This window comes from Artemia franciscana, chromosome 10 (genome assembly GCF_032884065.1).
Source record: "Artemia franciscana chromosome 10, ASM3288406v1, whole genome shotgun sequence".
Classification (NCBI taxonomy): domain Eukaryota; kingdom Metazoa; phylum Arthropoda; class Branchiopoda; order Anostraca; family Artemiidae; genus Artemia; species Artemia franciscana.
Genome location: NC_088872.1, coordinates 27,062,174 through 27,088,281, shown reverse-complemented (window position 1 = coordinate 27,088,281; position 26,108 = coordinate 27,062,174). Strand labels below are relative to the sequence as shown.

Sequence of the window (26,108 nt, the reverse complement as noted above, 5' to 3'; positions counted from 1 at the left end):
TAGTAGTAGCAATCATTCGCAAGAAATTTTCCGGGGGCAATTTTAAACGAGAATGAAACTATCCGGGGAATTTCCGGGTGAGGGTGTATTTTACTTGTTGAATTTTTCTTGGTGGGAGGGAATTTTCCTTGGAAGGGAAGTTGGATTTCCCAGCATTATTTGCAAAACGATCAGAAATTAAATAAAAATACAGGATTTTCATCTGAAAGTAAGGAGCAACATTAAAACTTAAAACGAACAAAAATTGTACCCTATATGAGGGGGGTTGCCTCCTGATCAGTATCTTGTTCTCTACACTTAAGTTTGACTTTTTGTTCCCAATTGTTAAAGAATCACTCCTGAATCATATTTCCTGATCAATAAGAATAAGAAGCTTTTTCAAAAGTACTAAAAAACTTCTGTGCGAAGAGGGAGATTGATTAGGGGGAAAGCCCCCTCATCAACCCAGCTCAATAGTAACCGAAACTCGAAAAAACGGAATTTTGATACCAATAGAAACATCAAAAGAATCGGATTTTTATGCTGATTTTAAATAAATAAGTTTCATCAAGCTCAGTCTTACCCATCAGAAGTTTCGACCCTGAGAAAATTTGTCTTATTTTCAAAAAAAAAAAGGGGAAACAACGCCTAAAAGTCATGGAATCTCAATGAAAATCACATCATCGGATTCAGCGTTTCAGAGAACCCTACTGTAGAGGTTTCAAGCTTTTATCTGCTAAAATGTAAAATTTTGCATTTTTTGCCAGAAGAAAGATCATGGATGTGTGTTTATTTTTTTTTATTTTTTTTTATTTCTGTTTCCAGGGGTGATTGTATCGACCCAGTGGTCCTAGAATGTTGCAAGAGGGCTCATTCTAACGGAAATTATAGGTTTTAGTCTTTTTTCAAGTGACCAAATATATTAGAGGGCAACTCACGCTCATTTTTTCCCAAAATCACCCCATCAAAATTTTGAGATAGACATTTTGTTCAGCATTGTCGAAAAATCTTCCAACTATGTCTTTGAGGATGACTTAATCCGCCACAGTCCCCAGGACTGTGGCGGCTAAATTTATCACGAGGGAAAATAATTTCCATGAAGGGGGCGCTGGATTTTCAGCATTATTTAAAAACAATGTTAAGCTAATTAAAAAGTTTTTTTTAACTGAAAGTAAGGGGCACCATTAAAACGAACAAAAATTATTACGTATATGAGAGGGTTTGCCTCCTCGTCAATACCTCGCTCTTAACGCTAAAGTATTTTAATTAATTTGAAAAGAGCTATTTATTCTAATTAAAGGGCCTTTGATATTTATGGGTCATTCTGAAAGAATTGGAACAAAATTCGAACTTCAGCATAAAGAGCAAGGTATTGACAAGGGAGTAAACCCCCTCATATACGTACTAAAAATATACAAAAATAGAACGTTACTTAAGTTACTTTGTAAGGTACGTATATTTATGACTAATAAAAACGTTCGTAAATAAAAGTAAAAGTTCTAGTGGCCTTTTTAAGTAACCAAAGAATTAGAGGGCAATTAGGCCCCCTCCATTGCCCCTTTTTTTTCTCAAATTCTCCGATCAAAATTTTGAGAAAGCCATTTAGCAAAAAAATTAAAATTAATATGCAATTTTCGTTTTAATTATTCATGTACGGTGAGCCAAAATCAAAACCTGCATTAATTCAAAAACGTTCAGAAATGAAATATAAAAAACAATTTTTTTTTAACTGAAAGTAAGGAGCGACATTAAAACTTAAAACTAACAGAAATCAATCCATATATGAAATGGGCTGTCCCCTCCTCAATGCCCCGCTCTTTACGCTAAAGTTTGACTCTTTCCCACAACTCTACTTTTTAAAACAATAAAAAACTTTAGCGTAAAGAGCGAGGTGTTGAGGAAAGGACAGTTCCTTTCATATACGGAATAATTTTTGTTCGTTTGAGTTTTAGTGTTGCTCCTTACTTTCAGTTAAATAAATTTGTTTTTTTTTTTCAATTTAGTAATTACGAAGAGCTATAGATCGCTTTATGGCACCAGCTAGCTTTGATACTTTTGTACTGCAAATTCTGAGCTCTTTCGTGAGCTACATCATGTAAGATTTCGCGGCTTGGACAACTTCGGTTTTAATGTACACATTCAAAGAAAGGATTTAAATTAAAATTATGATACTATTTGTAAGTTTCAACTGGTTTGAAGTTCGATATGCATTTTTTTTAAAATTTCTCCTTATACTATAATCCTATTCAGCGATGAGCGGTTGGAATCATTTGCTAATGAGTGTACCTATTTTTGGATTCTGGTGTATTTGAGGATATAAAAAGTTCGGTAACATCTCCACTTCTTAGAAGAATGTAGAAGTGAAAATATGTTGTTAAGGGACGGTTAATAGAAATAGGGGACAGTCATCTTCAAGAATGAAGTGTTAGTAACTTGTGCAACTTAGTTTGCATTTGATTTACCTTCTGGATTTTGCCTTGTTGGGGGAGGTTTAAGGGTACCGTCTGTAGTGAAAAATGAAAACCAGGAGTCGGATACTTGTGCCAATTTGTCTACATTTTATTTGTTTGCGATACATTTGAGGGTTCATTATATGTTTACATTTAAAGGTCAACTGGCTACAAACTCAATATAACATGTTTAAATTCCTTCCCTGGATTCCTGACCATAGTGTTGTTCCTTCAACACTTTTGTTGGCGAAGCCGACAAAGGGCTGCTACAGTATGTCACGTTGCCTAGGCAACGTAAATGTAGTTTACTTTTATCTTAACTTTGTTTCTCCATCTTTAAATCTCTTTAAAATAGTGTTTTGATGTTTTAGGTACTTAAGCACAGTAAATGATTGTGGAAACCTCTATTGTGTTCTTTCCTTTTAAATAAATCTGTTTTATCTGTTTAAGGCTCTTGAATAGGATTTCACCATTCTTTGCTGAACTTCGTGTTGATTTTATATCCGTTGTTTTTTTTTTTAATGGTTAAGGATAATAAAATACTAAAGAGTGAAAAAGAGAAATGTAATTAAACATAACAAACAGTTTTGTAAAATTTAAGAATCTCAATTCATTGTAAAACCAAACCACTGAAAAATATTGGATTATACAAATAAAAAAAGAACAACAAAAAAAATAGATATTATTTTCCCAAATGTTAACTGAAAGAGCTATTTGAAATATTTGCTGAGCCTTTATAACTTTTGTGAGGAAACTGACGAAATTCTATTTTCGGGGATCAGTTTCCCCGAAACTGATCCCGCAACACATTTTGACATTTTTGAAGACAAAAGCAACACATTTTAAACTTAAAAAAATTAATGCTTAGATAAGACTGACATTTGGAACTGTTGAGCACCAGCGAAATGTTCAAAAATTCAAAACGAGCGAAAACAGAGTTTCCTATACTATTAAAACTGATGACTAGAAAAGTCATTCGCATCTATGAAAAAAGATATTGTGTCAATTAATAGTAAAACTGTAAAATAAAGAGTAAACACTCAAAGAATTAGTGAAAATGTCATTAACAATGAGATTGCTTAGTTTCTATGATTGCCTTAATGTCTGAAACAGTGTTCAAAATAATTCATTTGTTATGTTTTATTCATAGCTGGTTTAGCGTTAATAATCACTCATGAATTACTTTAGATGGTCCTATATTGGCTTTGTTGCTGCAAAAGAATGCTTTGTCGGATCAACTGCAATCACAGAACTATGGGAACACGTGGAAATTCCTTTGAAAATTTTTCAAACTTTGGCCATCCTTGAGGTAAGCCTTTGTTTTGTCTTTGATTGTGATCGTTATGTTAACACAGTTTCCTCATAGGATTTGGTATTCCAAATAAAAAATAAAAATATTACAGGACTTGGAATATTGTTGATGAGCAAAGACCAAAAGTATTTACCTAGCTTAGAATATTTTCAATCAGCCCAAGTTAAAAGGTCTGCTAGACTTGAGCTACTTCCCAATTAGCTCTGATCAAAAGGAGTTGTCAGACATAGAATATTTGATTGTTGTGAAACTAAAATCGGGCTTCCGGTTCCAGACCAAAGAGCTTGAGGGGACTTGATATACTTTGGATTATGATTATTTTTTTTCTCCATTGGTTTGAAACTTACAGGTCATGTACAGGCCAAATTTGTAAGTCCTAGGTCTAAGGGATCTCAAAAGACAAGATATGTTATCCAAAAGAGGGTAAGTGAATGAAAAACGTTTTTAATGGCATCAAATCAGTTCGAATCGTAGAGATCAGGTAGCCTTGGTCGATGGAACTTTGAATTTTTTTGTAGTTTAATTGATTTATCGTGGAGATTTGCAACATCGACTATTTCTCAATATAAATCATTATGGGACAGAAAACCACTGGAGCCTTGCTGGCGCGCCTTAACTAATGCTGGCGCGCTTCTATCTAGACTTATTAGGAAATTCAGAAAATCATATTCCAGGGGTAGGAAACATGAAATTAGGTGGTATAGAATTTATTTACTCAGACAAGAAGGATGGGATAAATAGACAGGGAGAAGGGCTCATCTTTTTTAGGTGGCGAAGGTATTAATAAGTGAATACTAGTTGCTCATTTTGTGACTAAAAATTGCAGGGTATCAGTCATAGCTCATAGTAATATATGTATCTTTAGAACCGACTGGCGGACATAGTAGTGAATGAGATGAATAGTAGTGACTCAGGAACAAGTAGACAGGGTTCCAGGTAGAAACGCAAGGATTTAATACTCGTATGGTAAAGGGATTTATGCCAATATCAGTAGAAATAGGGATAAATGATATCCTATCCTAGGTAAATTTGGTGCAGGAAAAATAAAAAAACAGTAATGGTCACAGACTGTTAAGGTTGTCTAGGTATAGAAAAATGGTTTTAAAGTTACTGACGGTATCTTAAGAAAGAAAGTTAGAGACGCAGTTAGGAATATTAGTGAAAATGCATTATTGTGAATAGAGAGGATTAGAGGCTTGTCCAAGAATCAATGGAGTTATGGATTAAATGAAAATAAGAGGAATGTAAAGAAAGTGGAGAAAATATGAATTAAGGAGGGGTCAAGGGGAAGCAATGGACACAATTGCTGAAGATCAAGCAGATGCAGCTATGCGGCATGATAGTAAAATATTGTAGTGCCATGCTAATAAATTGAAAGGGAATAGTCGATCTGGACTTGTCCCAGTTAAAGATAGGAAGGGGCCACAATTAGTGACAAGCAAAATGTTAAAGAGAGATGGACAGAACATTTTGAGAATTTTCTAAATCGTGGGAGTTGCAGGGAAAGATATAAAGAAGAATGAAAAAGTCTGTGACACTTCGGATGTGAAGGGAGCATTTTTCTGACCAAGAATTAGTGACAGTACTAAAGGGTTAAAAAATAATGAGATCCAAGGTGCTGATAGTGTGGTAAACGAGATTTTTAAATAAAGTGGTTGTGAAGTTAAAGATAAATTAATGAAGATTATGAGTGTGATTTTTGAAAAAGGGGAAGTACCTAGCGATTTTAGGAAAACTAATTAAACCCCTCTGTAAGAAAGGTAATTGATTAGAGTGAGTTTAGTAATTAGATAGACATTAGCTTATTTTGTTTAGGAAGTAAATTACTTAGTATGATGATGTTTTATAGACTTAGAGATGCTCTAGATAATGTTTTACGAGACAAACAGTGTGGTTTTATGAAGAGAAAGGATCCGTCAACCAAATTTTCGTTCTTTGATTGATAATTGAGAAGTGCGTGAGCCGTCAAACCCTTGGAGTCCTCAGTTTTATAGATTATGAGCAAGCGATTGATTCAGCTGATAGAATAGCTTTAGCGAAGCTCATATTCTTGTATAGTATACTAAGTAAATACATTAAAGTAATTAGTGCTGTGTATAAGAATAACATTTCTGTAGTTAAGGTAGGAAATAAGGGTAGTAGCTGGTTCCGTTTTAAATCAGAAGTTAAGCAGGGTTGTCCTACTATCCCCATTTATATGAATGATTTTGATAGACCTTGTCCTAAGAAGCATAGCAAAGGCAATGGGAGAACACGGAGTGAATTGGGGGAGTAAAACTCCCCTACACTGAGAATATGCTGATGATTTAAGTATCCTAGATGGAATTAGTAGCAAAATGAATGAATTTTTTAAAGGTTTTGAGAGTTCAGGATGCAAGAATAGATTGTAAATTAATGTTAAGAAGACTAAGTCGCTAAGACTAGGAGGAAGTGAAGGTGAAGAGTTGCTATGGGCAATGGGAAGGTTTATCAAGTGGGAGCTTCACTTACCTAGAGAGCATAATTAGTGAAGACGGTGGGTGCGGTGAAGATGTTAAAGTAGAATTGTCAAGGCCCTGGTTTTTTTTTCACAGTTGTAAACAGTTTAGAAGAATAGGAACATAAGTCTGGGAACTAAGATTATAATATTGGTAGCTACAATGATGACGGTGGTCAAGTATGGTTATGAAGCGTGAGTGCTCAGAAAAACGGACGAGGATTTGCTACGTGTTTTCCAAAGAAAATGCCTACGGATTTTTTTGGGTCCCTGACTGGCTGACCGTATTTCAAACAGCAATTCTGTACGAAAGGGCTAAATCCCACTATATAGGTCTGTAATGAGAAAAAGGTTGAGGTGCTTGGACACATTCTGCGGATGAAGGATGGCAGATTGCCAAAATAGTCTTTGTTGATCAACCGTCCACAGCCGAACGGAAAGCAGGTCATCCCTGAATGGGATGGGAGGATGTCGTAAGGAAAGATTTGAGGTGAATGGGAACTTCTTGGGAGGGTGTAAAGAGTGAGACTTTAAATAAACTGTGGCGAAGGAGTAGCGTGTAAAGCTGTGTTGGCCTCAGATGGCTTGGTGCTGCAGTGAGCTGTGAGTAGTAGTAGTACTATTAGTAGTAGTATATGTTCTATGCATTCATATATTTATATACATTTATATAAATATATATATATATATGTATATATACGTAAATTTCCTATCAGAAAATAGCGTGAATTTCCTGGACTATCGATGGTTTAGTCTCTTGATTTGATCATTAGGGGATCTGATAAACATAAAGACGAAAGAATTTTTTTTTACGATTTACAAAGTGAGCTGTTAACGAAGGATTATAATTATATGTTATCAAACTCGACGAATAGAGGATTCAAATATTTTAGCTTGCATGGTACTTCACTCACTTTTACATCATCTTTGGATTCATGCTAAATATGCCATATGCTGCTCCATAATTTAAATGGGAAGTCTGCATCCAATTTTCTTCTCTTTGATTTATTAAATGCACTTTTGAGTGAAATAATTATAATTACCATCATTATTCCAAAGGAGAATTTAGCTACTGCTTTTTTTTGTTAATACTGATTGTGCATGACAGTGCAAAATTTATGGGTTTTTCAGTTGCAAATTTCCATTTCGTTTACAATTTTTTTTTATAAGGAAAATGAAATATCTAAAGATGGAATGCAGGGACATGCCTAGCTGGGACGTACGGGGAAGACCACCCATCTCCTTTTCTTTCATGTGAAAGCAGGGACGGTTCTGTTCGGTAGCCCCACTCTGTAAAAATAAAAAGCAATTTATTTCTGTCAGTGTGCTAAGCCCTTCTAAATGAAATATAAATGGCCCTTACATAGACAAAACGTAAATTTTGGAATCAGAACGATGTCAGGATTAAGAATCTACTCAGCCTTGGAGCAGGTTAGCCGAGGGGGAAGGCGTTGCCCACATTCCTGGGGAATAAAGTCCATCAAAAAAGTATAAAAATAGGAGAATGAGAAATATTCCCTTTATAAGCTGTTAAAAACAATGCTTTGTTTAAAACCGATGCTGCCCCCCTCTTATTGGCGCCATTTAGATTTTGAAAAATACTTTTTTTTTTTTCTATTTTCGTTGAAAAATGCTCTTTTTGATATTTTCATTGGAAAGAACCGTATAAAAACATAGTTGTCCCCTTAGATTTTGAACAATACATTTTGTACCCCCCCCCCTCCAGCTTCTCTGTGAATTGCCCCCCTCCTTGTAGATTTTGGAGTGGCGCTCATGCCTAGATATCAAGTGCCCTGGGGGGGGGGGGCTCCCTTCGTATATCTTTGAGAATTTCAAATATTTCAGTGGGGTTTTTCATAAAGTTTCCAGCCAAAGCCGATTCGCCAAACACAAATTCATCTTGGTATTTATACCTTCCACGGAACTATTATTGATTTTCTTTCAGCCTAAGTTCTGATTTTAGAAATTGCCAAATTTTGCTACCCCTTCATGCCTGAATTTGAATTTTGGCGCTGGTGTCATGGTGTCATGGCATTTGAAGTTATGGCAATTTAGTTTTTAAGCGAAAACAGTTTGTCACTTCGCTCATTCCTGTGGCAGAAGTCTAATAGATGGCTCTGGATTAGAAATGTGTTTTTATATAGATAGTGCATAAGTTTCACTATTCTGTTCTTCATTATTCCTACGACTTACTGATTTTTCTTTTTCCTTAGAAAAAAAAATCAGAAATTTACACGATTAAAGTAAAGTGTCTCCATGCGCTATTATTATTGATCGTTTTTGCCACTTACTGAAACTTGGAAAAGACTTTCAATTTCCAATCGCTCGGCAAGCAAGCCGAGCGATGCCTCCTCTGTCCACAGGCACTCTCTCCCCCGTTCAAAATTTCGAGATAGTTATTTTTCTCAGAATACTTGGAAGGTTCTTAGAATGTTTTTTTTTTTTCAAAATAAAAGCATATGAGGATCAGAAGACCGCCCACCTCTAGGGGCAAGAGCCGTAAGTTACGGCAAGTTTCCCTTTGTTCTTTGGTGGGTTCCGTTGTAGAAAAAAGGCAGGCATGGTTTATCTTGGCTTTTTGGTCAGCTTGAAAAATTCAGAATCGTTCCTTGGGCCAATGGAACATCAAAAATTTTGTCGGGAATGGGTCCTAAATATGAATCCAAAAAAGTTTTTCTCTCCAATTGGATTTAAACTTACATGCTTAAATCTCTTTGTCAAGAGTACCCTAATATAAAACAGAATCTTGGGTTTGGGATGTGGTGCCCCTAAAATTGACCTCAAAAAGGGCCGAATTTTTGTTTTTCTGACGGACTTGGAACTTATATCCTTAAGTCGTTGGACCAAGGGGATCCCAATACACAAGAAAAAATATTGGTCTACCCAAAATTAATGCCCAAGAAAGCCCATTTTGTTTTGTTCAGACAGCTTGTAACTTAAGTGGCTTTTGTAACAACCACCTTTAGCAAGTGAAGGAATAAGACAGTAACCCACTTGGGGGTTCTAATCTGATAGTCCTTGGGCCACAGAGACCCTAATGTACAAAAAAGAGGAGATTGACACAAATGACATTGATTGGCTCGAATGTTGGTCCTAACAAAGAGCAAAACCTTTTCTTCGAACTGCTTGTAATTTCTGTAATTTTTATCGGAGAGTACCTGGGTCAGTCATAAATCTCTGAAAACCTTTTATTCGAGATCTAGAACTCACAGACTATTTGAATTACTCTTATTCCATGTCTATCTGCCTTAGTTCTGCCCTAGGATGGATGGATGATAGACTTTCTATCAACAAGCGAAATGACATCATTTTTATACATTCTGAAAAAGGCTTATGTTAGGTTTGCCTCTCACTCAGTCTATCTGTCTTGGATTTTTCTCCAATTAGCCATGGCTCTTAACTTTTTTTTTATCACAGTTCGCCAAGTGGATTTTAATTCATAAATCAACTTATTTTCAAGCAGTTCGTCTGTAAATGGGGCGAAAAAATGGATGAGGAAAAACTTTGTTTTCCAAACGGCTTTGAACTTGGGTCCGCTAACTCATGATCCGAAGAGAACCTAGTGTACAAAAAAAGGTTACGAGTTCATTGATAATGGGCTGTGAGTTCGAGCTAATTTTTTTTAATCAGCTTGAACTTACATATGTAAGTAATGGTCCGTCGCTGGTTCAAGTGAACCCTGACGTATCTGAAAACAGCCAAAACGAATTTTGGCTTGCTCAAAAATAGGATCCAAAAACTTTTTTACAGCATGAAAATTGCATTTGTAAGTCCCAGAACCTCCCTCAAAATGGACCAAAAAAGCTGTGTTCTGGCCTGCTTGAAACTCTCAACGATCATTCTCTTTGTCAATGAAGCCTCAATTTTTTTGGTTGATGGGGAGAGTGCTAGGAGTCTGAAAAAAGGCCGTAAAATTTTTGTCTCATCGGTAAGAAGCTTACAACTGTAATTCTATGAAGCAAGGTAATCTTAATGTACAAAATATTTATTAACTTTGGGTACGCCCCCTCCATAAAAAAGGGAGAACTTTTTGTTTGTTTACCTCCAAACTTAGATCCTTAAGCAAAAGATCCTTGAGTAAAAAGGACCCCAACAGGGATAAAAAAATGAAAAAAAATATCAGTTTATTCAAAAGTAGGGCTTAAAATCGGACCAAAAATATATTGTTCATCAGATTAGCTTGACAATTTCATCTGTAGCCTACAGGGCCAGGGTAACCTGTGGTATAAAAAATTAATCAGGCTGGGTATATGGATCCCCAAAAATCGTTCGTGAAAGGGAGCTTAAAAATTGTATTTTTAATCAGTTTGAAACTTATTTCTTTAAAACTCTGACCGGTTTGAAACTTAAAACATCTTTGAAACTCAAACTTTGAAAACATCTTTATGTCCATGGAACAAAGGGGCCGTATTGTAAAGAAAAGCAGGTTGATTGGAATGCCCCCCATCTCAAAATAGATCCCGAAGAAAGACCAAAAAGTTTTTCTCCCGATCGGTCGAAACTTATGATCTCAATTTCTTAGGCCAAGTTAAAAAAAAAAAGAACGAACAAAAATTGGTTTGCCCGATAATAGAGCCTAAAAATCGATTCTTTCTGACCGACTTCAAATTTTCATCTGTGAGTCCCTGTGGAAGGGGAATCCGAACATACAAAAACGTAAGTTGGGGACACTGCCACCAGGAAACTAAGCCTGGGAACCGGCAAATTTTTTTTTCAGTCGACTGAAAACTGACATCTATAAGTCCTTAGGCTAAGAAGACCCCGATGCGCGAAGAAATTAGTTTTCCCGAAATTGTGGATCAAAAAACCTTTTTTTTCTGAATAAATTGAAACCTGCACCCTTAAGTCCCATGTTGAACCCTGATGCAAGGACAAATTGCACTCGCGGGAGGTTGGTGGCACAACCCACCCCCTTCTCCTCCGTGGAAGATTCTTTAAGCAAGTCTGTTTTTCGGTCAGCTTGAAACATATATCTGCACATTCTTTGGTGAAGGGAATATAAAATGCACAAAAACAAGTTGAAATGAAAACATTAGTTTGCCCAAAAATTGGGCCCTGAAAAGAATCATGAAAACATCTTTTTTTTCGAAAAAGTTTGAGACCTATGTCCATAAGTCTCTGGGTCCAGAGGGACCAAAGGCAGAAAAATTTCAAAAACAAAAAGCCGGTATTTTTTTTATCAGCTCATATCAAAAGGGACCGTTTGACTGGGAGTGTTTTGACCGAAAAAAATAAATACCGAGACTCGTGGCGTCCAAAAATGGGCCCGTAAATTTGTATGTCTAGTTGTCTTGAAAATTAAACTTTCGTTGTTAGGGCAACTGGAATTGTTGCAGTCACCTCTGGTCAGCCTTGCCAAAAAAAGTGTTGGGAGAGCCATGATTCGCTCGTGTTTCTTCGCTATTGATTCAATGCCGCAGTGTTTAAACCCTCAAAACTTTAAAAGGTGTATTTCTCAAGAAGTATTTTTCTGTGAAAAAGAAAATGATAAAACAAATCAACAAAGGGCTTAAGTTTTTTAAGAATACTTCTCATTCAAATTCAATAGCCCTTGTGTTTGAGCAGTCTTTCTTAAAGAATCTTGACTAAAAGCGAAACTTTGCCCTAAAGAGCGAGCCCCCCCCCACTGAGATACGTAATTTTCGTTTGTTTTTATTTTTGATGTTGCTCCTTAATTTCAGTTGAAGACAATTTTTTAATTTAATTTCTGACCATTTTTCAAAGCACGCCAGGAAATTCCCTTCCCGCCTCCCCACTTTAAATTTTCCCTGAAAAGTTTCCCCTAGAAGCTTTCTTCCCCGCGGACCCCAACCCCTCAAAAAAGATCCGTATCTTTCCCAGTTACAAATACTAAATGTGAACAATGGGCAAATTGCGTAACTTACAGCCTTTTCCCCTGACCTTCAACTATGCTCAATCAAATGGCTTTCTCAACTTTTTGATGGGATGTCTTTTGGAGAAAAAGAGACGTGGGAGAGGGGATAGTTTCCCACAGGCATTCCGTCATTTAAAAAAGTACACTAGAACTTCTGATTCCCGTTCGAACTAGCTCTCTCCCGATCGTCTAGGACCATGCTCGATAGGATCACTCATGGATAAAAAAGAAATAAATACATATTTGCGGCAAAAAATAGTTCCGTATTTTGTAGATGGAAGCTTGAAACTATTACAGCAGGGTTCTCAGATATGCTGACTCTAATGATATGATTCTTATTATTGCTTAACTTTTTGGGGGTGTTCCCCTCCTTTTTCGAAAGCCGGGTAAATTTTCTTAGGCTCATAGCTTCCGATGGGCAACATTAAACTTGATAAATTATATAGCCTGCATATTTGGAATCAGCATAACAAGCAAACTCTTTTGATGTATCAATTGTAATCAAAATTTCTTTTTTCAGAGTTTCGGTTACTGTTGGACCGAATGGCTCCTTACTTATAGTTCGTTACCACTAATTGTTTGAAATATAATAACTATTGTTGTTTTGTGTGTACTTAATGGCGAACACGATTTCATTTTATGTTCATCACCGACTCCACGCCATGTGGACATTTTATTGATAACTAAATAAAAAAAAAAACAAGTTTTTTTAACTGAAAGTAAGGAGCGACATTAAAACTTAAAACGCACAGAAATTACTTCGTATATGAAAGAGGCTGCTTCCTCATCAACGCCCCGCTCTTTACGCTAAAGTTTGACTCTTTCTCTCAATTCTTCTTTTTAAAACAGTAAAAAACTTTAGCGTAAAGAGCGGGGCGTTGATGAGGAAGCAGCCTTTTCATATACGAAGTAATTTCTGTGCGTTTTAAGTTTTAATGTCGCTCCTTACTTTCAGTTAAAAAAACTTGTTTTTTTTTATTTAATTTCTGAACGTTTTTGAATCAATGCATGTTTTGATTTTGGCTCTCCGCAGAGGAATAATTAAAACGAAATTTTGCATTTTTTTTTTTTTTTTTGGCTCAATGGCTTTCTCATAATTTTGATCGAATGATTTTGAGAAAAAAAGAGCGGGGGACGAAGCCTAGTTGCCCTCCGATTTTTTGGTTAATTAAAAAGGCAACTAGAACTTTTAATTTTTTACGAATCTTTTTATTGGTAAAAGATTTACGTAACTTATAAATTAGCTTACGTAAAGAACTTTTGTATTCTCATGTTTTTATTACATATATGAGGGGATTCGCCCCATCGTCAGTACCTCGCTCTTTACACTAAAGCTTAAATTTTATCCCAATTCATTAAGAATGACCCCATGAATCACAAAAGCCGTAGAATAAGTAGTTGAAATTACTAAAAATACTTTAGCGTAAAGAGCGAGGTATTAGAAGGAGGTGAGCCCCTCAAATGGGTAATAATTTCTGTTTGTTTTAAGTTTTATTGCTGTTCCTTACTTCCAGCTGAAAAAGCTTTTTCACATTTATTTTTTAATTGTTTTTTTTTAAATAATGCTAGTAAATCATGCTCTCCCTTCATGGAAATTTTCTTCTCCCATTACAAATTCTTGAAGGAAAGTTCCCCCAGCATATCCCCCTCTTATCAACCCCTCCCCCAAAACAAAAAAATCCTCCTGAAAACGCCTGTATACTTCCCAATAACCATTACTATATGTAAGCACAGGTCAAAGTTTGTAACTTGTTGCCCCTCCCACGGGGACTGTGGGGGAGTAAGTCGTCCCCAAAGACATAGTTATAAGGTTTTTCGACTACGCTGAATAAAATGGCTATCTCAGAATTTTGATCCGTTGACTTTGGGAAAATAATTAGCGTGGGAGGGGGCCTAGTTGCCCTCCAATTTTTTTGGTCACTTAAAAAGGGCACTAGAACTTTTCATTTCCGTTAGAATGAGCCCTCTTGCAACATTCTAGGACAACTGGGTCGATACGATCACCCCTGGGAAAAAAAAAACAAAAAACAAATAAACACGCATCCGTGATCTGCCTTCTGGCAAAAAATGCAAAATTCCACATTTTTGTAGATAGGAGCTCGAAACTTCTTCAGTAGGGTTCTCTGATACGCTGATTCTGATGGTGTTATTTTCGTTAAGATTCTATGACTTTTAGGGGGCGTTTCCCCCTATTTTCTAAAATAACGCAAATTTTCTCAGGCTCGTAACTTTTGATGGGTAAGACTAAACTTGAGAAACTTATATATTTAAAACCAGCATTAAAATGCGATTCTTTTGATGTAGCTATTGGTATCAAAATTCCATTTTTTAGAGTTTTGGTTACTATTGAGCCGGGTCGCTCCTTACTACAGTTCGTTACCACGAACTGTTTGATTACCATAATATGTCATGGCGTTGTATCATTATTTATAATCGTTGCAACAATTGTATGAAGAGCACTTTTCCTGCCTTAGAATGAAAAAGAGAAAATTAAAAGGTGTACCGATTGGCACTAGGGGAGAACCCTCGTCCCTGAAGAGGAACAAGCTTTAAGACTCTTGCTTACCAGTCACTCTTTATGACGGAAGAGAAAATTCCCTCCCACCAAATTCCCAGTGAATGCGGGCATTTTAGTGCGGAAGATGGTTGGGACTCAGAAACGGTGCATACCCTTGAAAATGTATCTATTTTCCCTTTGGCCCAAAATCACTTACTCCGTAAGTTTCAAGCAGATTCGATGTTGGAAGAGGGAAATGTGCCTTTGAAAATCATCATTCTCATACCGATTTCATGCGGATTAATGAAACTAAAACGGCTGTCTACCTATCTGCTGAAAAGTTGGCAATGGGATTTGGTCTTGGAGGGCCCAATTATTTCTGATCATATAGATAGAAAAGTTCGTAGGATGAAAAGGGAGGTGTGTTCGTAGGGTGGGGGTGGGCATGGGCCTATTTTGTGCCTAAGTTAGTAAAGATCGAAGATCAAATGTACGTTTTGATTCAAATAAGATGTAACATCCCTAGCCTTTTACTTAGAAGTCGGAATTAGGAGGGGCAGGGTCTCAAGGGGCAGCTATCCTACTTTCGTTTCTCCAATAATACAGATTTAAACAAACTACTTGTGTTTCTCCTTTTCACAAAGGGCTAAGGGGCCTTCAGTCCACTTTTTCCTCAAATGATACTGACTGAAAATTATTGCAGTTTTTTATTTAGACAAAATATACTATGAGTATCTTTCTACTAAAAAGTGAAGATTGAGAGCGATGGGGTGCGTCAGAGAGGCCACAGGTCTACTTTCGTTCTCTGGTCGTAAATATGAAAAATTACATGTATTATCCTGGTTCAGAAATATGCAACTTGCTGACTTTTGTACTAAAAACTGGTGGATGGGCCTGGGAGTGTTTTTAGAGGAGCATGGTCCCAATTATTTTATCCTCGAATCATACAGGTTGAATATCCTTCCATGATTCTGATCAAGAAGGGTGCAGCATGCCTACCTTTGTGATGAAAGTCAACGGTGGAAGGGTGGGACTGCACTCGAAGGTCTCCTACTCACTTTTGTTCTTCAAAAGTACGAATAAAAAATACTACAAAAATTCTGGTCAAACAAGGTGCAACATGCCAATCTTCCTGCTATGAAGCTGGCGATGGAAGGTTTGGGGGGATATTGGGGAGCCTAGCGCCCACTTTATGTTTTTTATAATATAAATTGAGAACACCTGCGTTATCCCGCTTTAGATAAGGTGGAACATGTCTGCTTATGACCAAAGAAAGGAAAATGGCTGGGAGATGGCAGGGGCGAGATATAGCAGGGGCAGGGGCCGAGTTTTCCTTTTTAATACTGACTAAAACTCCTTGCACAATTTTGGCTCACACAACCTACCTTCAAATATGTGCAACATGTCTACTCTTTAACTTAAAGGCCAGGGATGACGTACTTGTAGGAGGGGGAGGGGTTGGTGTTAGAGAATTTGGAGATGCCACAGGTCTATATTGGCTCTCCAGTCGCACAAATTGAAACTACTTTCGTGATTCTGGTTGAAAAATGTGCAATATGTCCATTTTTTTGCCAGAAAATGGCAAGAGAGAGGGTCGAGTGGTGGAAAGGCCACGGGCTCACCTTTTATCCTCCAGCTTGTTTTTGTAACTAATCAGATCTTAGTTCTTTTTGGAGCAGGGTCGTTTTTCAATTCTTTTCTGGTGCATACCACCACAAAGATGTTGTCAGTCCCCCAAAATTTTTAAAATTGCTTATCTTATAAACGAATTTTGTACAAGAAAACTGATGCAATGGAAAAGCTGGTGCAAAAACTGGAAGGGCAGATGAATTCATCTACCCTTCCAGGAATAAAAATCAGCATCGAATGAGAATTGTACTTTTCTTATTTCAAAACTAGTTTCTTGTGCTACGGGCAACTTTCTAATATGTCTACTAAGAAAGGAGTAAAGAGATACCTATTTTTTTTTTAAGAGAAAACTAAAGTTAAACTAAAGAAAACTACGTATGATACCGTTCCTACCCTCACTAAGAAAACACAGAAAATAGAATCACAGCCTCAATAGAATTAGAAATATGAATGGCTCATTAAAGCAGATGGCAGCATTTTTAAAGCTGCAGGAAGATATTCCTTAGGATATTTTACTTCTAATATTTATTATTCTAAGAAAATATTTTGGTAATTGGGCCCAGTCCCAGATTTTGCATACAAGTCCAGTGGACATTTTCCGTTACGCATCAACCCAAAATCAATCCAATTCTTCCATCCCTTAGTCCTATGACTATTTATCTTAGTTCTGCCCTAGGAATGACGCATGGACGGATGATAGATAGCTTATCTACCAACAAATGAACTGACATCATTTTTGTACAATCCTAATAAGGGCTTATGCCAGATTTGCCTCTCATTCAATCGGACTATCTGTCATCAATCGGACTATTCACAAGTTTGAATTGGAATGGTTGATTAATTAATTCAAATGGATGATTTTAAATTAAAATCAAGTAGTTGTGGGCATCAATCCATGGCTAATTGTAGAAAAAGCCCAGACAGATAGTCCGAGTGAGTGAGAGGCAAATCTGGAAACGCCACATATCTGAATTACTTTAAAAGTTTAACCTAGCTTCAATTTGAAGCTGCCCATTGCATGCTCTCTCTCTCTCTCTCTCTCTCTCTCTCTCTCTCTCTCTCTCTCTCTCTCTCTCTCTCTCTCTCTCTCTCTCTCTCTCTCTCTCTCTCTCTCTCCTCTATATATATATATATATATATATATATATATATATATATATATATATATATATATATATATATATATATATAATATATATATATATATATAGATATATATATATGTATATATCTATATATATATATATATATATATATATATATATATATATATATATATATATATATATATATATATATATATATATATATATGTGTGTGTGTGTATATATATATATATATATATATATATATATATATATATATATGTTCAAGTGCACGAGAGTACAAAATAAGCTGATCCTGGATTTCTGATAGAAGACAGCGACTGAATTCAGCTACCTATTCTTCTGTTATTAATGTATTTTTTTATTTGTGATTTATCAGTTCCCCTGTTAGTATCAAAAAGTTTGTTGGGTATAGCTCTGTAACAAAAAAGTTAAATCGAAGTGTGGAAGCATTTATTGGCCTTATGGTAGAGTATCCAGTCAATTCTTTCAGTTGCACTCCTATGACGCCTATTTGATCATGCTCTTTTTTAGATTTTGCATTCACTGTTTGGTATGGTATCGACAAAGACTGGAGTTGTCCTACCCCAGGTGTTTTCCAGAGTCTTTGTTGTCTGGATTGGGCTCCATTATTGTCATGCTAGCAAATCTTCAATTGGACTCCCTCTAATACTCATAGCTTGGACCATTACAGAGATTATTAGATACTCATTTTATTTCTTTGCTCTTCTTGGAGACACTCCTTATTTGCTTAAGTACCTGCGGTAAGTTTATATTATAAGAAAAAACAATTGTATGTTAAATAAAATCCCCTTTTTAAGTCATACTGATACATTATAGGCTTAGAAACAATTTAAAAATGTTAAAAATTTTCTATTTTATATTGATTATCGCAACTAAAACAGCTGATGTTGCGTTTCACTTAAAAAAGAAGAAGAAAAAGCATCACACATGAAGCCAATCATGGCATCAATACGCTCAAGAAAGGAAAAACATAATGTAGAATACTTAGAAAAATCTCTGCGTAATATAGGAAAATAGTTAAAAAAATCAATGGAACTAGTTAAAAAGTTTAAAACCAGTAAACACAGTCGAAATGCTAAAGTTCATTGCGAAATAAATAAGCGTGAATACAAACACAATTTTTTTTACAATATCTTGGGGGGGGGGGGGGGTTAAATATTTTAAAATGAAAATTAAAGAAAAAGGTATTTACGAATTCTAAGGGGGCAATCGTCCCTTACCCAAATTACTGCCCCTGCATGAGATAGGACTGGATGAGACTTAAGATAACTTTTTCAAAGAATACTTGATTTGGTAGAATTTATTTTCGTGCTTATATTACTGGCTCCCTTAGCCACAGCCTCGAGTAATTCAAGAGGGGTTGAATATATATATATATATATATATATATATATATATATATATATATATATATATATATATATATATATATATATATATATATATATATATATATATATATATTATGCTGTGATTAAAAAAAGAGATGAGTTCTTCCTCATTTGGTTCTCATTATTTTTATATTTTCCATATTTGCATCTTAATATTTTTGCGCAATAGATTTTCCTCTACAAAATGTCCTTGTTTGAAAAGGTAATTTTTTGACTTGTTAGCTTTTTCAAGGATTCATTGACGTAAGCCCTTGTGTTCGAACAAATTTAATTTTATTCCTTACAGAAATGAAGTGTAAAGTTGCCTTCTAATAATTTTGGAACAAAGAGGCTTTTATTTCAATATTGTTGTCATCGTAAATCATCTTCCAGATTTAATCTGTGATTAAAGTTTCAAGATTGTCCTAAATTAGTGATTAGACTGTAAGTATGTCGCTGTGTTTTGGGAACGGTTTATTTGAACAAGGGCCGATTGTAATAGACTACAGTTGATAGAAGGCTTTTTTCACACTAGGCTGTAGAATCTTTGACGCTAGCAAAACTTAAGACTTTATGCTATGGTATGTAATCTAATGGAGCAAACTTTGTCCGTAAACATAAGCAGTGCTAAGTACGCTCAAGTTCTACATAAAATTTACATCACTTAAATATATCTTATGGTATTGAAGAGTCAACATAGCAGCAACAAAATGGAATTTCTGGGCGAACAATTAATAAATTTTGAAAATAAATAAATCAATATTAGAAAGCCTTTCATACTTGATCAGAGTTTGAATCTCCATCCCCATTCCAAGTTATATTATTGAATGTTTTGTTTGTGATGGTTGTGACGATTTTAGACACTGAGAACGATGGTTTTACGGTTTTTTATGGTACTTGGTATTTACCAAGCGACATATAGCGATCGCAATTTCTGTCTGTCGGTCTGTTTGTCTGTCTGTCGGTCGGTCCAGGTTTTGGTAGTTCGGACACTTCCAGATAAGCTAGGACGATGAAATTTGGCAGGTGTATCAGGGACCAGATCAGAGTAAATTAGAAATGGTCTCTTCCCCGATTCGACCATCTGGGGGGGGGGCGAGCGAATGAGATAGTTGAAAAGAATTTTATTTGCCGATAAAACAAATGATTGTTCTTTTTAAGTGTGGCTTGCTGGTCAAGGGGTATGATTCTCGCCTAGGGTGCGAGAGGATTCAGGTTCGATTCTCGGATCACCACAATTTTTACGTGAAGAAGATCCGAAATTAGACACGTGATCAATATAGCGATCGCTGAAAGTTGGCAGGCATATCAGGGACCGGACTATAATGAATTTGAAATAGTCGCTTCCCCGACTTGACCATCTGGGGGGGGGGGAGTGGAAGGACGGTTAATTCGAAAAAAATTAGAAAAAAGAGATATTTTTAACTTACGAACGGGTTATCGGGTCTTAATAAAAGCTGATATTTAGAAGGACCTTGTATCTCAGAGCTCTTATTTTAAATGTCGACCGGATCTGGTGACACTGGGAGGAGCTGGAGGAGGAAACCGGAAATCTTGGAAAACGCTTAGAGTGGAGAGATCAGGATGAAACTTGTTGGGAAGAATAAGCACAAGTCTTAGATACGTGATTGACATAACCGGACCGGATCTGCTCTCTTTGGGGGAGTTGGGGGGGGGGGGGGGATTTCCCGTGCTTTAGCGAGTTTGGTGCTTCTGGACGTGCTAGGACGATGAAAATTGGTAGGCATGTCAGGTACCTGCACAAATTCAATTGATTACAGTCTTTTCCCTGATTCGAACATCTGGGGGGGGCTGGAGTGAGGGGAAATCGTGAAAAATGAGGCATGTTTATCATACGAATGGGTGATCGGATCTTAATGAAACTTGATATATAAAAAGATGTCATGTCTCAGATGCTCCATTTTCAATTCGTATCGTATCTGAGGATATTGGGGGGGGAGGGGCGGCGGAGGGGAGAAATGGAAATCTTGGAAACCAGAAATCCTGGGAAAAGCTTAGAGTGGAGAGATCGTGATGAAACTTGATGGGAAAAATAAGCATAAGCGCTAGATACGCTATTGATAGAACCAGACCATCCGATCTCTTTGGGGGAGCTGGGGGGATTTCTAGTGCTTTGGCGAGTTCGAGAATAAGCACAAGTTCTAGATGCGTGGTTGACATAACCGGGCCGGGTCCCATCTCTCGTCACAAGTTGGAATTTTCTAGGGGATTTTTTCATGGTGGGGGAGATTTCCACGAGATTAATTTTTCATGGGGTAATTTTCCAGGGAGAAATTATCCATAGAAAAACTTTTATTAGGATCAGCTTCCCACGGAAGGGGGGGGGAGGCAATTCTTATGAAAAATATCCACGGATATAGACGGAAAATATCCACGGAAATATCCACGGATATAAATGGAAGGAGATTTCCATTTTTTTTTTTAAAACGGTTTGAAATTAATGTCCTTTTTCAAAGGAAAGTATGTTAAGGAGAATTTTTCAGACGGATTCGTCCGCAAGAAATTTACGGGGGAAATTTTTAGCGAGAATAGAACTTTTCGGAGGGAATTTTTTTGGTGAGGTGGGTGCTTTGCGTGGATAAATACTTAGACTGAGAATTGTTGTTTGGGATGGTATTTCATGGAGGGGGCCAGGTTTCACGGTATTATTTGAAAGACCATTAGAAATTAAAAAAAAAATCATCTGAACGTAAGGAGCAACTGTAGAACATAAAGCGAACAGAAATCATTCCACACTAGTTGGAGGATGGCCCCCTCTTCAGTACCTCGCCCATTACTTTAAAGTTTGACTTGTTGTCCCGAATCTTTAGAGCAACTCCTGAAACACTAGCGCTGCTTAATTACAATAAGAAGAGTTGTTTTTTTCATGTTTAATAATGTTTAAAAGATTACGTCGGTGCTATTATTATGTAGATATTATCGTCGTCTATAGCAAACAATCAGGTAGCAAAGCTTAAGAAATCTTTTATTTTCAGCTTTGAAGTCTGGTCTTTTGGTTAACGTGAAGCTTTATAATAAAAATAAAGGAAGAATGATGAATATCGTGTATGAATATAATTGACAGTATTCCTAGGGAATCCAATCCCTTCAATTTTATTTCTGAGGGGAATACTAGAAAGTTTATTGCAATATTAAAATAGAAATAAACTAAGAGGCAAGAAGACAGAACAAGGGCCAAGGCAACAAGATTGGGGACAAAATTATTTTCTAAAGTTATCCATTTAATAATAAATCCCAGGAAAGAGGGGATCCCAGCCAGAGAGAGATGGCCAAATTAGATCCAAGCCTTATAAACTATCTAAGTTTTGGTCATTTGAGTAAGGGAAAATAACCCCTTCTGCTATAGCACAGGTACAAAAAAAACTAACTATAGAACTATAGAACAAAAACGCTCTAGGCGTTTAACCTCCAGAAAATACCCCCCCTCCCTCTGAAAATGGGTATTTTCCTCGGGGTTATTTTCTGGGGTGGGGTAATCGTTGGGGGGTAAAAGTCTAGAACCTTCCGATCCAAATATCTTCATAGCTATTGAAGAAATAAGACACAATAACAATTCAGCGAGAATTCGGCAATTTTCAGATTCTGAATTTGGACCAGCTTTTGTTCCTTTTAATTAAGGCTGTTTTATTGTATTTTTCATCTTGAAGGGATAGTTTCTTTAAATCCAGAAAATATGTCGAGTTGATTTTAACTTTCGACTATTTGAGCAGAACTCTACTACTCAAACATTCGTGGTAACAAACTATAAGTAAGGAGCGAAGTGGCTCAATAGTAACCGAAACAATGAAAAATGGAATTTTGATATTAATACGTACATAAAAAGATTCATCTTTGTGTGCTTATTCCAGATATGTAAGATTTATTAGTTTAGTGTTATCCATCAAAAGTTACGAGCCTGAGAAAAAGTTGCCTGATTTTCAAAAAGAGGGAAACACCCCTAAAAGTCAAAGAAGCTGAATGAAAATCACATCGTTAGATTCAGCGTATCAGAGAACCCTACTGTAGAGGTTTCAACCTCCCATCTGCAAAAGTGTGGAATTCTGTGTTTTTATCAGGAGAAAAAATCACGGATGCGTGGTTATTTATTTATTAATTTTTTTTCAGGGTGATCACATCGAACCAATTGTCGTAGAATACAGGGGCAGGGCTCATTTGAACGGAAATCAAAAGTTCTAGTGCCCAGAAAGACCAGATAAGTGACCAGAAAGATTGGAGGGTAACTAGCCCCCCTTTCACGCCCCCTTTTTCCCCGAAGTCGTCTGATACAAATTTTAAGATAATCATTTTAGTCAGCGTAGTTGAAAGTCCAGTAACTTTTGTTTTGGAGATAATATGACCCCCCTCCCCACATTCCCTGGGAAAAGGTCTGTAAGTCGTGAAATTTGCCCATTGTTTACGTGTAGTATTTGTTATTCAGAAGTACACAGACATTTTTCAGGGGGGGGGGAGGTTTGAATTTTCTTCTTGGGGGGATTTTCATATGGAGAATTTCCGTTGGAAGGGAAGTTTCCGGGGGTCTTTTTTACCCCCGGTAAAAAAGGAAATTTTAAACTGGGGTAATTTGCCAGAATTCTTATACGGAACTCTTTTTGTTTGTCTTACTTTCTCTTTACTGACTCAGTTTTACTGGTGATGTATAGAGGGTCGTTCCGTAGGGGGGGGGAGATATTCCATGGGGGGAGTTTTCTACGGGATAAATTATCCAGAAGGAGTTTTCTTCCCGATGAACTTTCTACTAGGGGGGGGGGGTTGAGTTGCGTGAAAAAGCTTTCAGCCGGAATCGTCCGCAAGATGTTTTCCTGGGGAATTTTCAGCGAGAATGGAATTGTCTGGGGGAATTTTCCTGGAAGGGGAGGGGGTGTTTTAACGTGGAAGGAAGTTTCCACGGAGGGATTTTCCGTTGGGTGAAGGAATTTTCCCCGGAGGGGGGGGGGCGAATTTCCCAGCATTATTTAAAAATTAAATAAAAAAGCAATTTTTTCAACTGAAAGTAAGGAGCAACGCCAAAACTTAAAACGAACAGAAATTATTACTTATTTGAGGGGCGTTGCCCTCTCCTCAATACCTCGCTCTTTACGCTACAGTTTGACTTTTTGTTCTAATTCTTTAAGAACGACTCCTGAAAACAAGGGCAGTTTAATTAGAACAATATGAAGCTTTTTTAATGCTAAAAAACTTGAGCGTGAAGAGCAAGGTATTGAGGAGGAGACAGTGCCCCTCATATACATAATCATTTCTGTTTGTTTTAAGGTTTGATGTTGCTCCTTACTTTCAGCTGAAGAAAATATTGTTATTCTATTTAATTAGTTAATAAATTAAACCAGATATTTCAGTATGGAAAATTCATTCCAGTTTAGTGACGTTATATATAGTGATAAATATGGCAAAACCAAAGGTCAACTGGATTTTCCATACCCAAAATTTAATCCTCCGACTTTTTAGCCCCGCCTTATTAAGCTGAAAGTTATCTCTTGTAGGAGTATGTGATTATAAATTGACGGTAGTTGGCTGCAGGTAAAAAAAGAACGATAAGAATGTTTTTCATGGAGTAGATTCAACAAAATTTTTCTGCTCTTTTTAAAATCTTTCGCATGTCATTGTCGATTTATTAAACTTGTATGCACCATTTTCTTCAAAAACCAAAATAGATTAAGAGTCAATGCACTTGCATTGGCTGAGTAAAGGGTGATGTGGCTCCCTCATTTTGCTATTTTTTGCATTTCTTTTTTAAGCTTTTTTTTCAAATTACCCGCAGTAAAAAGTTACCTGGAAAAAAGAATAGTTTTTAAAGACAACCAAAGCTGGCCAAGCGATAGTACACCCAAACTGCTCGCTGAGTCCCAATGTAATGTTACCGTATGCTCAATCAACACTAAAATTAGCCATTATTTTCCCTTTTTTTTGTTCCTTTTTTATCCTTACCAAAGACACCTAGTTTTGTATTGGTAAAAAAGTAGCGATTGTTTTTTTCTTCCTTATCGCTTTCGTTGGTCTATGAAAGGCATTTTACTTCTCTCTTTGCTTTATACCTGTTTGTTGCTGTTTGCAACTTTATACCTGGTTGTTGCTGAAGATTTTTTCTGTTTTTTTTTTTTTTTTTTTTTTTTTTTTTTTTTTTGTTGAGCAATATTCTATATCAGAATTTAATATTCACAGGCAGGCTCGTACGTAGTAATCTATTTGGGTGATGGGGGCAAATTTTCTAAAACACCCAAAAAAGGCGATCTGTAGGAAACTTATTGGAAATTCTTGGGAAGCTTGTAAACATTTAAGATTTTGGGAACTTGGATCTCTAAGCTACTGTACGTACGCGCCTGGACATAGGCATGCTTTTACTAACGTCTTAAATGTTTTCAATTTTCTCACTTTCACAAATAAAAAATGATCAAACCTTTAAGGAATCAATATCAGTATATGTGAATTAAACTGACTATCCACGTTCATTTGTTATATGTATTTTTTTCAGTAAAACGCAAGTTATGTTCTAGTCTTGAGAATGCACGGGGGTTATTAGCCCTACTCATGTTAATTTTTGCTTGTTTTTGGTTTGCTTTGGTTATTTTTTGTAATTTCTGTTCATTTTGAGTTTCATTTAGTTATTGATAGTGATTTGTGGCAGTTCTGCGCTTGGAAGATTATTTGACTTTATTTCTGCTCATTTTTGGCTTAATTTAGCTCTTTGCTTTTCTAAAAAACTTGTTTTGTGGAAAAAGTTTTTAAATCATTTTCTCTTCGTTTTTATTTTCATGGTCTTTTTCATGGAAAAAATAATATTTTATATCTTTTCAGTTTTTTTTCTGTAAAAATCCATGGTTTGGGTTGCTATTTGTATGTTAGAGAAACTTTTTCAACAATTTTTAAACCTGACACACATAGTATTTTTTAATTTAATTTTATACCTCCTGAAATTGAACTGAAAAACAAAACTTAATATTATTCCCAAGAGGTTCTATCTATGTTCTTTGACAACCTGGATACCACTTCCACTCTTTTTATTTATTTAAATTGTAAGAGCATAAGCAGTAATAGTAGTAGCCCCAAAAGTTTCACCTTAATACCCCCAGTCGTTCTCGATATATTGCTGAGTTGTCTTATTGGCAACCATAAACACAATGCCTTTTCGTTTAGTTGAAAGCAATATTTAGTTTCAAAGCATAATGCATAATTACATAATTGTGTGGTTTGACATGCCCAATATCCCTAAAGACATACTTGCTGGACCGTTCTACTATTCTGAACAAAATTGCTGTCTGTTTGTGTGCTGTAAGTTTGACTGTATGCGTTAAAAAAATGATTGGGCTTGAGGGAATGGCTGCTTGCCTTCCATTCTCTTTTTACTCTTAAAAATGGCCCCAAAACATTTAATTTT

At 36.2% G+C, this 26,108-nt stretch overlaps 1 protein-coding gene across 1 annotated transcript in view; it reads left to right on the top strand.

The window, feature by feature from the left end:
- The window catches only part of LOC136032001 (very-long-chain (3R)-3-hydroxyacyl-CoA dehydratase hpo-8-like), a 77,903-nt gene that overhangs the window by 16,695 nt on the left and 35,100 nt on the right, over positions 1–26,108 (top strand). The window contains exons 2-3 of the mRNA XM_065712068.1: positions 3,618–3,738; positions 17,859–18,088. Coding sequence (XP_065568140.1) covers positions 3,618–3,738; positions 17,859–18,088 — 351 coding nt within the window. The remainder of the gene's footprint in view (positions 1–3,617; positions 3,739–17,858; positions 18,089–26,108) is intronic.